At 45.9% G+C, this 14,773-nt stretch overlaps 1 protein-coding gene across 1 annotated transcript in view; it reads right to left on the bottom strand.

Moving 5' to 3' along the window:
• The window catches only part of FHOD3 (formin homology 2 domain containing 3), a 497,208-nt gene that overhangs the window by 416,603 nt on the left and 65,832 nt on the right, over positions 1-14,773 (bottom strand). Inside the window, exon 3 of the mRNA XM_022587005.3 lies at positions 6,586-6,650. Coding sequence (XP_022442713.2) covers positions 6,586-6,650 — 65 coding nt within the window. The remainder of the gene's footprint in view (positions 1-6,585; positions 6,651-14,773) is intronic.

Below are 14,773 nucleotides of genomic sequence, written 5' to 3'. Positions count from 1 at the left end.
TACACACAGAGTGGGGAGAGGCTGACAAGCCGACCTCCCCCAGCCCAGACCCAACGGCCTTCTAGACACATGGACATCCTGGGGGGTCTGTCACCTGGGAGCTGAGACATATTAATAGGAAGCAGATGACAAGAAGTGTTTAATCTGATTAATCCAGAGAGCTTGTTTTTACCTAGAGTGCAGAACTCTAGGCAAAAATGGGTCACAGACTTGCTGGGGTATAAAAGGGAGGAGGTTTTAAAAAAATTACAGGCACCAGTCTCCTTCTGCAAAGGGAGACTCAGGATTTCAAACCCAAGCCCATCTTGTGCCAAGACCACCGCCAGCCACTCAGGGCTCCGCAGAAAGACAGCAGGAATGGGAGTGGGCTCCAGGGTTTATGGAGAATCATTGGATCCCTACAGCAAAGGACAGAAAACAGGAAATGTGACCCACTGCACCTAAACCCACTAGCGAAGAGTTTGGTCAGGACACTGTGAGTTTGGCCACTGTGACATCCACAAACAGGGCAGGAGGGAACCCCACCCCTAACCCAAGGCTGCAGAGGCAGGACAAGAACAGAACCAGCCTCCTGTGGGATGCGGGACAGAGTCGGCAAGAAGCCCAGGTCCAAGACCTAGAGTCAGAGGAAGACGGGCAGGGGGCCCAAGAGGGGAAGGAATGACTCTACAGGTGTCTCCTGCTCAGAGAACAGACTTCTACTCTGTTCCTGCAGATACCCAGTGGACAGTGGGGGCCCTGCCACCTCGGGCAACAGGGAGCCAGCAGCACCTGTGCGGGCCTCCACCCCAGCACCCAGACGGGCTGGCCATCCAAGCTAATGCGTGTCACTGCACAGGCCATGGTGCCTCAGCATCCACGGTACCAGGGGCTCCTCTTCTTTATTAGCTAATACAGAAGCACCACCCGGGTGCTACTAGGCCCAAGAGCGTCAAAAAGGCATTCTGATGTTAGCAGAAGGCCTAGTTTTCATGGGAGCCCCAAAGAGTCCAAATCAAGAAGCAGTAAGGACCACATGGGAATCCAGGTGACACTCAGCCACCCGCCTGAGGGGTGAGGGTAACATGGGAAAAGGTAGCTGGAGGGGAGCCTCCCTGCAGAGCCTGGAGGGCCCAGCTCACACTGAGCAGAGAGGGAAAGACAGTCAGTCAGAAAGCTCGGCAAGGTGGAGAGGACGGAGGAGCCCTGCTCGTATTCACAGGCATAAGAAGAAAGGCAGAACCTGAGGAAGGGATTGGGGAACAAGGTGGGTTGATGGCAGGGCTCAGGAATCAAGGCTCCATTCCCCACCCTCTGCACGCAGAAGCCCAGGGCCCTTTACACCATAGCTAGAGGGGGTTCAGACACTGGACAGAATCTGTACCTCACCAGGAGCCCCTGAGCTGCTGTCTGCACCACACACACTCACACACTACCTCCATCACCGCCAGTGAAAGCCGGCACTGAGACAGGGTCCTTCCCCATTAGACTCCACATAGCCTCAGGATCCTTCTCAACACTGTGCCCGGGGAGCCACCTTCTCTACATTGGCTGGCACATGAGCTGAATCCCCACAGTCACTCTTGTACTAGAAGGTTCTTGAAGAAATGCTCCACTGTTTGTCATTCGGTTCTTTGCTGTGACAGAATAGTGCAAAGCACACAGCTGCATGACTTTGCCTGAGAGAGGAAAATGCTTTGCAAATGATATACTGATGCCTCGCTCTGTTGATGTTTCTGTTGCTGGAAAATGACTACATTTCTGATCAGTGGATGAAGCAGTCTTCTCCTACGTGGTTTTCTTGCCTTAAAAAATATCTTTATCCCTGTGACTTGACCTTTAACGAGAGATGAGACTCATCTCGTGGAGAGCTTAATGCCTTCGGCCACCTTGCCAGCTTCTGCCGAGCTCACCTCTATCTTACGGTCAGACCTCGTCATCTCAGAGGTTTGGGGGAAATGCCTCTAAAAAGTCTAAAGACCCTTTTCACTGGGCTGTTCTTCCTGACTACAAGCACCAATGACACTTGGGAATCTTCAGCCAATTTTTTATCCTTTTGTTTAACTCAATGCTGGATACTTAAAAGTGCCAGGGCTTCCCTGGTGGCACAGTGGTTGGGGGTCCGCCTGCCGATGCAGGGGACGCGGGTTCGTGCCCCAGTCCGGGAAGATCCCACATGCCGCGGAGCGGCTGGGCCCGTGAGCCATGGCCGCTGGGTCTGCGCGTCCAGAGCCTGTGCTCCGCAACAGGGGAGGCCACAGCAGTGAGAGGCCGGCGTACTGCAGAAAAATTTTAAAAAAAGGAAAAAAAAAGAAAAGTGCCAGCATTATGAGTCCCAGAGGATCAATCAACAGGGTTCATTTTCTTGATGAGAAGACATGGTTTGCTTCAGACAACTGAAGCACAGAGGTTTTAAGCCGAACAAAATGCCTTTGAAATCAGCTGGTAGAAAACACTCAGATATTAACTTTAGGATTCTAATGACTTCAAACCTTATTTTTTTTTAAATTCTCAATTCCATTCCTTACTCCACAATTCTTCCACTCCTTTTCTCTTCATTATGAGACTTAGTCATCAGAGCCAGTTGGCCCTCTGAACATTTTTCTGGTGTCTGGCAACAGGATCACTTGCTAGGACCAAAAAATTTATTTTCTCTAGCTAACCTCATTAAATGCAGACTTCACATACCGGTCATAGATTTTTTTATTTATATCTATTAAGTTCATGCCCACAATATGACCATTGTTTTTTTGAGGGGCTGAAGCTAGATTAAGAAGGTAAGGTATGCATTGTTTGCTACCTTAGGTTACATGAAGTGGTCATACTAGAGACTTCCCTGGTGACGCAGTGGTGAAGAATCCGCCTGCCAATGCAGGGGACACGGGTTCAATCCCTGGTCCGGGAAGATTCCACATGTTGCAGAGCAACTAAGCCCATGTGCCACAACTACTGAGCCTGTGCTCTAGAGCCCGTGAACCACAACTACTGAGCCCGTATGCCACAACGACTGAAGCCTGTGCGCCCTAGAGCCCAGGTGCCGCAACCACTGAGCCTGAGTGCTGCAACTACTGAAGTCCGCGTACCTAGAGCCCGTGCTCCACAACAAGAGAAGCCACCGCAATGAGAAGCCTGCGCACCGCAACAAAGAGTAGCCCCCACTCGGTGCAACTAGAGAAAGCCCGCGTGCAGCAACAAAGACCCAACAAAGCCAAAAAATTTTTTAAAAATCAGGTTTAAAAAAAAAAAGTAGTCATACTAAAAATGTGCAAAGTAATACAGTGGAAAGGAGCACAGAGGTACAAAAAGCTTGAGGCCTCTCTCGGTACCAAAATCTCATTCCAGCTTCCTACTATCAGCAAAGACCTGTCTCGGCTGCTTGCTGGGACCATCAAAGCAGTGCCCCGTGGCCTTCATTTCTCATGAGGTTTGCCTGGTTGCTAACCACGAAGGCTCCACTCCACTCTCATCCCAATGGGTACAGAGTTCCAAAGGTAACACTGGAGAATTCCAAAGGCATGTCTCCTCCAATTCATCCACACGCTGTCCTGGATTCTAAACATTCTATACTTAATTAAAACAGGGGCAAAGGAGAAGAGAATATAGGGTGAAGAAAACATTATTTTGGAGAAATTTACTTGATAGCATTTTAAGCCCATGAGCCTAAGGTGATCCTGGATCCTTCCGGTCCAATCGTGCAGTGGGAAGGTAGGTCCATGTGGGAGCTGTGTATAGTGCCAGGCCTAAGACAGCAGTCACTGTCCCATGCCTATAATCACTCAATCATTTCTTAGATGGTGAAGAGGGGAAATATCTTGAAAGGAAACAAGGACCCAACCAACTGATGTGAAAAAGGTTTTCTCCCCCTGTCATGCTTTCCTTTGCCATTTCATCTGAAGATTGTTCCTGGTTTGTTGGGTTTTTTTTTTAATCCCAAAGAAATCTCATCTAATATTGCCATTTGGAAAGGGAAAGAATATGTCACAATGGGGGCTGGTACATCACACATACGATGCATACATTCCTTTGTCTACACATAAACCAAAGGATACTATTTAATGCTATTATAATAAATCTATTCCAGATCTTGCCAATAACAGGAAGTGGAAGGGGAAAGAGGGTTTTTTAATACAAAGGAAGAACTTTGCCTTCTTGGGCATTGATGTTAATTCACACAGTCAAATCCTCTCATCCAACACACTCAAGCCTGAGGTAATTAATGGTGAAAACTGATTAAAGAAGAAATCTTTTAAAAATGACACATACACACCTTAAGACTTTAACTTGCAACCATGGTGACTGACCGTCCTGTTTCTCTGGGATGAGACACAGTTGGTTGCCAGGCACACAGCACAGGAGATGCACCCTCACATCATTTGGGGCATGACCTTTCTTTGAATAAAGGTCTAATGGGACTCCCCGTGGACCTTCCTTCATGAACCACTCACATAATATAGTCTATGATTCCCAATCTCAGTGTCTTAGAACTTACAAAGACTAGAATCCTTCTGGATTTTTACAACATTCCCCCACCTTCTGTAGTTATCATAACCCACTCATGTTGACAGAAATGCTTTTGTAGTAACTAATTTTGAATCTTTTCCAATATACTCACAGCAGTGACTTTGTATACCTGTATTTAATCCGTTTATAAAACGTTCACATCCCGTTTCATTAAATTACATAATTCCAATAGTGCAACTGGCATAAGCAGGTTTGAGAACAAACACGCTGATCCCGTCAGCACCCAGTTTAACCCTTCAAATAGGAAGACCTGGGCATCCTGAGAGACAGTGGGAAGGACTGGCTGCTGGGGCTCAGGTGCCATGGAGATGAGATGTGTGTTTACATGCATGACATGGGACTACAGGACAATACACCAGTTAATGCGGTGAGTCAATAATGTGGAAGCTGGTTAGAAAAACCCTGTGCTTCAAACATTTTAAGTGTATACTGCCAAAGAATGAATTTTGTTAAAAGGTAGTTAGCTCATTAGGATTTTGATCTAGCCAGTTTGAGTGTAAATCTGCTTTCCACAGCCTTACTGTTCCTGGGAAATACCAATTCATACTCATGTCCCAAATCTCAACTGGTTATCAGCTATATTTCAACCAATATTCAGTATTGGTTGTATTCAGCACATGGTATGTGCCTGGATTCGTCCTAGATCCAGGATGAGGGTCAGAAGGGAATTTATCCAAAGTCATAGGTCACAGGCTTTTTCCCCAGGCAGACATGATTTATACACATAAAATAATTTGAAAAATATAAAGCAAGTAATAAAGAAAGCATATTTTGGTGCATATTTTAAGGTCACTCAGTGCTACAGGCAGTTGAGGAGCAGGGTCAGTAATGAAGGTCCTACAGATCTCGTTTTGTCTCCAACGAGATCACGAACCCTCCTGACGCCCTGACCCTCCAGCCCCTGAGGTTTACATGTCGGCTACACAATTACTCTCCAACCACAGAGTAAGACAAACACTGTCCCTCGGGACACCTGCAGCCTCACCCACTTCACACCAAATGAAGTAAAATTACACAGCTTCCCCTCCACATCCAGCTGTTCCCTCACCCCATCCCTGGGTCTCCAACAGGAAAGCAGGGAGAAAGAAGAGGAAACAGAAACGATTCCCTCCACTCCACCCATGCATGCCACACTCCAGGTGTAGACTGGGCCTCGACAGGATGATTGGTGCTCTGCTAATTACAGGCCTGAATTAAGACCACAACATGTATTAAATAAACACAAAATGACTCAGATATGGAAAACTTCTATGCATAAAACGAAATTTAGTTCCTTTCTTTTTCCTTTTTATATTACATACTTGCCTCAACTTGGCCCAATGCCAGGAGGACACCTTCCCATGGAGACTGTCTACTTAGCATAAATTACCACTTTTGTTACCATTCAGCCCACGTGTATAATGGGGAAAGCAATGGGTCCGGGAAAATCAATGGCTGCAGGAATGGGCGTCAGTGGGGTTTCCCAAGTGACCACAGGCAAACCATCTGAACCACAAATACGCCCACTCAACACCGTATTGCTCTGCATCCACGTGTGCCCTGTCCTGCACTGACCTGAGGCTTCCCTTCAATCTCCTGAGACCACAGCCTGGAGCTTCAGGCCCCACTTCTCCACAGGGAGCTGCAGACAGCCACCAGAAGGCACGTAAAGGTCACTTCAGATTGGGATTGACATGTATACACTGATGTCTATAAAATGGGTGACTAATAAGAACCTGCTGTATAAAAAAATAAATTGAAAACAGAAAAGGTCACTTCAACTGGCTGGAGGTTCACACTGGCACAGCCCCAGGAAGAACCCCATCTCTCCCAGCATTGCCAAAAAGAACCTAACCACCAATGTGTCTGTCTTACCTCGAGCTCTGTTCACGAACCAAACAGCAAAGGCAGCCAGAATGAGACAGGGTTTCCAAGCCTTGCCAGAAATTGCTTCCCTAAAAGCTCTAACAATATATGACAGGGGCTAACCCCAGCATAGATAGCAAAAGAGTGAATATTGCATTTCATTCCCGTAAGTGGCATTAATCATCACGTTTAATCACTGAGGGCAGATGACAAGCATCCCCTTCCGCAGATGTCACTCACCGATGCAGGCGTGGACCCTCACGGACAGCTGTGTCCTTAGGATGATGCTGTGCTTCTTGCCCCGCCTAACGGAGACAGGAGACAAAACATTCATGGGCATCAGAGGAGTCAACAAGGTGACCCTACCTGCTGTCAATCAACTTGACGGTTCGCTTCGGACACCCACACCTGGAAGAGGCTCTCGATAAGCAGGAACCTACACAGAACAACAATGTATCCTGAAACGCTGTGACGTCACAGGGCTTTACGGGAAATAAAATAATGAAGTCTGACTCTGTTGGACTGGCACACACATTTCACTGCCAAACCCGGTCCACTCCACAGAGTTCCGTGTACTCATGCCTGACCATGTTGGGAAATTTTAAAAATCTGTGCCCATGAAGTGAAATCCCTGGAATGTAACAGCACAAATCTGCTTGATCATTCCCATGGCTATTTTTACATGTTTTTGCATATCGGGAAAGGACACACATAGTGGGGTAATCAGAAAGAGCTGTTTTGCTGTGTATCAATTCAAGACATGGCTTTTCCCTGAAGACAGGAGTCCAGCAAAGGGGGCGTGTAGGCTATTTGTCAGCAGAATGTCAAGGTACACCACACCTTGTCTCATCTTTGCTTCCTTTCACTTCATTTCTTATAAAGGAAGGAAAAGGATGGCCCCTCCCCAGTTCTCCTCCCATGAGGGCTCAGCCCGCTTTTACAGAGAAGGACCGAAGCCCAGAGCAGATGAGAGAAGATAAATGGGGAGAACATGAGTCCTGGCTACCTAGGGTAGCAAAGGCTTTGAGGTTTGGAGAAAGGGGGAGGCCAGTGGACAAAGGTAAAATGGAGCCAGGAACCAGCACAGGAGCGGGTAACCAGCTCAGTGGCTGAGTTCCCTCCCCATCAGGGCTTCATGTATACCAGTCTCGCAGTACTTTCCCGCTTCCTGGTTTTGTGGTTGTGCTGGAGCAGAAGAGGACAGACATCTCACCAGGGCACACTTAATATTGTGATATGAAGTCACAGAAATTATATTATAGTACTGAAACAATCATATTTTTTATTCTTGAGACCAAATAAGAGGGGAAAGTATGGTTTAAAAAAAGGTTTTTTGATTCTTTTAAAGGAGAAAAGAAAACCACTTGCGTGGTCCTACAAAAACATGCAGCAGCCTCCAACCCGGCAGCTCCTCGTGGGCAGAGAATCTGCTTTCACGGTCCCTTCAAATGCAGCCAAGACCCTCCTTTTTAGTTAAACTATGTGCAAGGTACTAGCCTCGAGTTTACACAAATACACAACACTCGACCCATCTTCAGAGGACAAGTTTGAGATTCCTATAAACACAGACTTCTTCAAAACTTTCTTCCTCACACAGAAAAAATCTTTTTCTCTCTTGCCAGTCCTTTACAGGTGAGCTTTCCCATTTGGTATTTTTCTTGTTTCTAGTTGTGGTCTCCTCTTTTCTGTCTAGAGAAGTTCCTTTAGCATTTGTTGTAAAGCTTGTTTGGTGGCGCTGAATTCTTTTAGCTTTTGCTTGTCTGTAATGCTTTTGATTTCTCCATCAAATCTGAATGAGAACCCTGCTGGGTAGAGTATTCTTAGTTGTAGGTTTTTCCCTTTCATCACTTTAAATATATTGTGCCACTCCCTTCGGGCCTGCAGAGTTTCTGCTGAAAAGTCAGCTGATAACCTTATGGGGATTCCCTTGTGTGTTATTTGTTGCTTTTCCCTTGTTGCTTTCAACATTTTCTCCTTACCTTTAATTTTTGTCAGTTTGATTAGTATGTGTCTCAGCATGTTCCTCCTTGGGTTAATCCTGTATGGGAATCTCTGTGCCTCCAGGAGTTGGGTTACTGTTTCCTTTCTCATGTTAGGGAAGTTTTCAGCTATTATCTCTTCAAATATTTTCTCAGGCCCTTTGTCTCTCTCTTCTCCTTCTGGGACCCCTATAATGTGAATGTTGGTGCATTTGATGTTGTCCCAGAGGTCTCTTAAACTGTCCTCATTTCTTTTCATTCTTTATTCTGTTCTGTGGCAGTGACTTCCCACCACTCTGTCTTTCAGCTCAATGATTCGTTCTTCTGCCTCATTTATTCTTTTTTTTTTTTGGGAGGGGGGGTGCTCATTCTGCTATTGATTCCTTCTAGTGTACTTTTCATTTCAGTTATTGTATTCTTCAACTCTATTTGGTTGTTCTTTATATTTTCTAACTCTTTGTTAAAATCTTCTTGTAACTTCTCGCTCTGTGCATCCATTCTCTTCCCGAGTTCTTGGATCATCTTTACGATCATTACTCTGAACTCTTTCTCAGGTACATCGCCCATCTCCACTTCACTTAGCTGTTCTTCTGGGGTTTTATCTTGTTCCTTCATCTGGAACATATTCCTTTGCCATCTCATTTTGATTAAATTTCTCTAGACAGTCCTGATGTTGACACTCCTTCAATTCTTGTGATCATACGAGGAAGGAAGTTCCCATTAGTGCGCTGAACTGAGCTGCTGAACAGCCTTTTGTGTGAATTCCCAGGAAAGGTATTCTGGGGTGGGGGCAGCAGCCACCAGGCTTGCAGCCTCACCCAGGGCTGAGCCAGGGGCTCAGCTGGGAGCAGAAACCAGTGAACCCCTGATGATGGCCAGACCCTAACTATTAGAAACAGCAAACCCAAAGTTCTTTAATCTGGAAGAATTTTTTGTAACTCATGTTATCAGCAGTTATGAATCAAAAATAAATACCAAATGGACAGTAGACAAAATACATGCTTTAGATGCCCAGAGGGGAAGAAGCATGGGATGGCAGGAGAAAATATTTCAGAATTCCTCAAAAGTTCTAGAGAAGTTCACAAGGGCCCATTGATAGCCCCCACTTTTATCTTCAAACAACCGCAAAGTTGCATTTTGAGGAAGTGCTTCAGTTTTCCCACAGAATTCTCCAGTCCCACAAGGACTGGTCACAAGGGATCCAGGCACCTGCATGAGAACTAGGACAGTGTTTCTGAGGAAGCCATCAGCACACCACTCTGGAGGTATCATCTTTTCTGCATTTTTCAATGTTTGTACATTGAGAAACCAGGCAATCAGACTGGTTAAGCTAAACCCTAATAGAATTTAGGAGAGCATAGAACAAAAAGGGCCTATTTTTAAGTAGTTTTATCACTTATAATTCCTCTGCTTCAATATATTCACCTCCTTCCCTGCCTGCCCCTGTACACAAAATCCTACCATGAAAGAAACCTGAATGGAATCGGGGACCGAAGGCTGTGGAAGTCCCTCAACCGGGAATGAGGGTCCGAAGCCCAGGAGTCCCTGGCAAAGGAGGGGCTTCCAAAGCAGAGACCAGGGAGTGGTAAGTGCAGCCAGGCCCACAGAAGTTGTCCTTCACCTCCCCCGCAATCCCTACTTTCTCTCATCCTTGACGCAGGTACCACGGTTGTGCCCACTTTGCAGATGAGGGAAGCAAAGCTTGTAGTAATGACGTGACCTGCATAAAGTCACATAGCTGATGGAAACAGACCAGGGCTGAAAGCAGAGTGTCTGACTCCACCGTCACCTGCACCATCCTGCCTTTTGCTGTGTAAGTGCCTCGCTATATCACCTTCTCCAGCACTTTCTAAGCATAAAAAGTGTCCCAGGTTTTTTAAGGGACTGATTTGACCTCAATACTAAAATCTAACAAAAAAGGACACAAAAAATTAAGATGAAAATATCTAAGAAAATATTAGCAAACCAAAATAACAAATGTGTGAATTTAATAAAATAGGACCAAATAAGGTTTATTCTAAGAATTCAAGAATTACAAGATGTCCATGTTTTATTTATCTATATCAAATATCAATGTATAGACGACACCCATCGTAAGGTCCTTTAAATTTGATAGCTTCCCTCCCTCCACCACAACATTTTGTAATTGGGTAATGCTGATTGTTATGTATTTCTTCTATATATGCCATCTTGCTGCTAATATGGATTCTAAAAATCTTTTGGCTTATTCTCTTGGCTTCTTTCAGGGAAATAATCATTTCATACAACTTAAAATAATCACTTTATCCCCACTTTTCTAGTAAATATGCCCTTGTCTTCTGTTTCCTGGCTAAAACTTTCAGAGGAAAATTAAATAATCATGGATATACTTTCCCCCGCCCCCAGTGGGATACTATGTCAGTCTGGGTTCAGAAAATAATAATCATAATAGTTGTTAACATTTATGGAATGCTTATCACGTGCCAGATGAGGTTCTAAGTACTTTCTACAGATTTAGTCTTCAGAAAACTCCTATGAAGTAGGTAATATTATTGCCATTTTTAAAGTAAGGAAATTGAGGCCCAGAAGAGTTATGCGACGTAGCTGAAGTCACACAGAAAGTGACAGAGCTCGGACCCAACCCAGGCAGTCTGACCCCAGAGCCTGTACGCCTAGCACCTCCCTGAAGCTGCCTCCCAGATGGGTGTTCCTTCATCCATTCCCTCATTCCACACATGTTCACTGGTGACTAGTGTGTGCTGGACTCTATGTTCGATCCACAAAGGATTGTCTGCCTCAAGACAGCAATGCAGAAATCCTGCCTGCTAGCCTGCCGGGCAGATTTTGGACTGAAGACTGCAACATCAATTCTCACCTGAATTTCCAGCCTGCTGGCCCACTCTACAGATTTCAGACTTGCCAGCCCCCAAAATGGTGTCAGCCAGTTACTGGAAGTAAGTCTCTCTAGACAGACTAGCTGGATTAGATAGATTAAACTAGATTAGACTAGATGGATAAGACATATCTTATTGGTTGTATTTCTCTGAAGAACCCTAATACAAACATTGATTATTTGCCTTCATGGAGTGTCCATGTTCTAAAACTGAAACCAGTGGGAGGCTGTCAATGTGTGTTCACCATAAGCACTTTAATGGTCCTTTTCTCCCCGATATTGGCTTGCTGTTATCAGTATCATAGCAGCCTCTCCTTCCAAGTCAGCCTGTTTGCAGCAGAGTGAAATGGGGGTGCATCAGTTACCAGAATCTGGTGACCCAGAGGCAAAGGCAGTTTAGTTTGACCTAAAGCTCCCCAGGGAGATTCAGATTCCATTCCTATCAGCACAGCCACTGCCAGAAAAGTAGCACAGGTCTCAGGGACTAGCCACAGCCAACCGGCTGCCCATACCCAAGGTCAATGCTACCCAAGTGATGAGAGAACTAAAATAGATGCTCAATTCAAGGAGACTCCAGCCGAGGCACACATGCCAGGGACTTGATGGCACTATCGCTGAAGGAACTTCCTGCAACTTCCCGGTTTCTCAGAATACCTGAGCTTCTCCTGCAATAACGTCTATGGCCTTGGGAAAAAGATCTGGTGTAACCAAATACCACAGAACCAAGTCTGTTGGTTCTGAACCCGTGTGTTTCAGCCCTGTCCCCGTCTCTCAAGAAAATATTTTTATAAAAATAACATATAAAGTCTTCGTAATGTAAGAACAAGTGCTTACATTATTTTATTGAGTGGCATGGAGCCAAAGGCTTGAAGACTTTTTCTTGCAATCAACAGCAGAATTGATGCCCCCAAATATTCCTCCACTCAAATTAGAACTAAACTATGATTTCAGTCAAGAGTAGAAAACACACATTGGACAATGCAGCAGAAGCAGAGATTAGGGGCCCCCCAGCAGCTGCCCCAGGATAAGCTTCCTCTTAGTAAGTTTCTGAAACTGTGAGACTCAGCCCATGCTCTGCCTGAAGAATGAAGAGGATTTGGACCAGTCATCAGCTAGTAAAAGGAGAGTACTAGTGAAGATTAATTTGCTCAGAAGCTCGAAGTCCAAGAGAGCTGGTTGCCACTACATTTGCCTCCAGATGCATTCTGGTCTCCCTTAGGAGATGGTAGTGGTGAAAAGCTAAACTCTGAAGCCAGCTATGTGATCCTGGACAAGTTACTTAGCCTCTGTGAGCCTCAGCTTCCTTGTCTGCAACACAGGATGATATTGTGCTTGTGGTGTCATATCTAAGAAACGAAGACTTACTCCTATTTTCTTCTAAGAGTTTTACAGTTTTAGCTTTTCCCCCTCAGGTCAACTCCCAGCTCCTACGCAATCCTGCTATCTCTCCTCCTCAGCCCCACGTTCTCCCCTTGACCTATCTCCACCTGCCTCCACCCCACTACTCTTCTGCTTCCTCTCTCCCCAAGGACACCACAAATCTCCCCTTACTACACCCCTGGCCTTGCCTGGGTACTGTCACAACTTGATTTCTCCATGGCATACTGTTCTTAACTGCCTCTTCTTTGAAATTTTCTCCTTGCTGAGGCAGACATTGCCAGTTACCCACCGATATGCATTTCCCCCTTTTGTCTTATAAAGAGAACCTGATTTTGTTTGGGGTGACAGTGTACCCACCTAAAACTATATTTTCCAGTCTCCCCGACTACCAAGAGTGGCCACATGACACAGTTCTCTTCAGTGAACTGCAGATGGAAATTGCTGGTGGAGGTTCTGGAAAAACTCTCTAAAGGGGGCAGACCCAGCTGGCACCAACATCTGTTCTTCACTCTTCCCATCTAAGGCAGGGACCTCATACCCTTAGTAATAAAGGTAGAGGGTTGGCTGGACACAAGCCCAAAATTCATGGTATAATCATGGACCTAAGTTCTGGGCAATGGCATGTGACTGAAAGCTATGTGCACACAGAATGGACATTCACCCCCTATGTCCACTTCCTTCTTCCTGGCAGCTGGGATGCAGATGAGAAGGGAAAAGGTAAAGCAATCACTCTGGACACAGAGATGGAATTCTCATTTTCAGGACGGTATGGCTGCTCTACCAGTCCAAGGAAAGTTGTCTATATTTCGACTCTTACACAACAAAGAAATTTTTACCTTTATATTTAAACTCCACAATTTGGAATCTATCGGTTACAACAGAGAAAACTATACCCTAACCAACACATGACTTCCTGCCCTGATGAGATGCTAGAGGGAGAGCAGCCATACTGTAACTATGATGAAGCATGAAAGATGAAAGCTACATCATCAGGATGGCGGAGTAGAAAGGTAAAAGAAGGCTGGGTTCCTAAGAGCATCTTGTAATCAACATATTGTCTTCAAAACGGCCTAATTATCTACCTCTTTTTTTAAACAGACTTCATTTCTTCAGAGAAGTTTTAGGTTTTCAACTCCCTTCCTCCAAGGGGTCACCTCCAGTCTCTCTGGTCCTTGATGTTTCTCACCTGAGTGCCAGGCCAATATTTCTCACCTGTCCACCTTGCACCTTGAGCGTGGCTTGACATAACCTCAGAATAACATGTATAAACCTCTTCTCCCCCTCCCCAAACTGCCCCCCATAACCTCACTACTTCTCTAAGTAGTCCACCGTCCACACACTATCCACCTAATGGCATGTGTCCATTTTATCCTCCTGTTTCTCTCTGCTCAACTAGTATCACATCTCCAGATTCCCCCAATGGTCCAGGCCCCAGTCCACCCGCCTTCCTCAGCCACCAGGTTCAGACCCATTAGGTCACTCCCTTCCCCCATCACAGTGGGCCACACTGACTGCAGCCTCCCTGTTCAAGGTTCTGTCCCCTCACCCCGCCCTCCCTGTTACTGGAGGAGTTCTGTGAGGGCTCCTTCTTTGCAGGCCAGTCCTCTTCTGACTCCTACCCATACCATAAAGCCAAGCACCCACGTGGGCTCCACCACTCCTACTTGACTCCATCTTTGTCCTGTCATACAATCTGGCATTTGAAGGAACTTAGAGCCATGCCAATTCCACTGTCCACTCAGCACGGAAGCTCATCTGTCTTGTCTGAGCATTCCTAAGCGGCTTTCCCCCAGGGTATTTGAAGGCACTGGCCTAGCACTGACCCGGAGCAGGTGTGCAGGGGCCTCTGGGTTGCTCTGCTAAGCTCAGCACTGAACCACCCCCCTGCCCCACAGGGCATCTTTTGTCTGAAAAGGGCCAGTTCTCTCATCCACCGTGACCGGAGCAGGGCTTGGTGGTCGGCAGTGTGAGCCTTGCACTGAGAAGATGGGAGACGCTTAATCCTTCGATGATTTGCCAAAAGAGCCCCAGACAACAACACACCTGTGCTCTCAGCTGCAGATAACCACTTACGAGGAAAAGTGGGGGGAAACCCTTCCCTGCGTCCCATCCACACCCTAACCAGAATCTCTCTTTTGTCCAGGTTTTTTGTTTGTTGTTCAGTTTGGTTCTCTGAGTTCAGTTGGTTTTTAGATTT

This window comes from Delphinapterus leucas, chromosome 14, assembly GCF_059928025.1.
Source record: "Delphinapterus leucas isolate spDelLeu-1000000601 "Yukka" chromosome 14, BTC_Dleu_Yukka2, whole genome shotgun sequence".
NCBI lineage: Eukaryota > Metazoa > Chordata > Mammalia > Artiodactyla > Monodontidae > Delphinapterus > Delphinapterus leucas.
The sequence above is the reverse complement of the archived record's forward strand: the minus strand, read 5'-3'. Positions and strand labels throughout refer to the sequence as shown.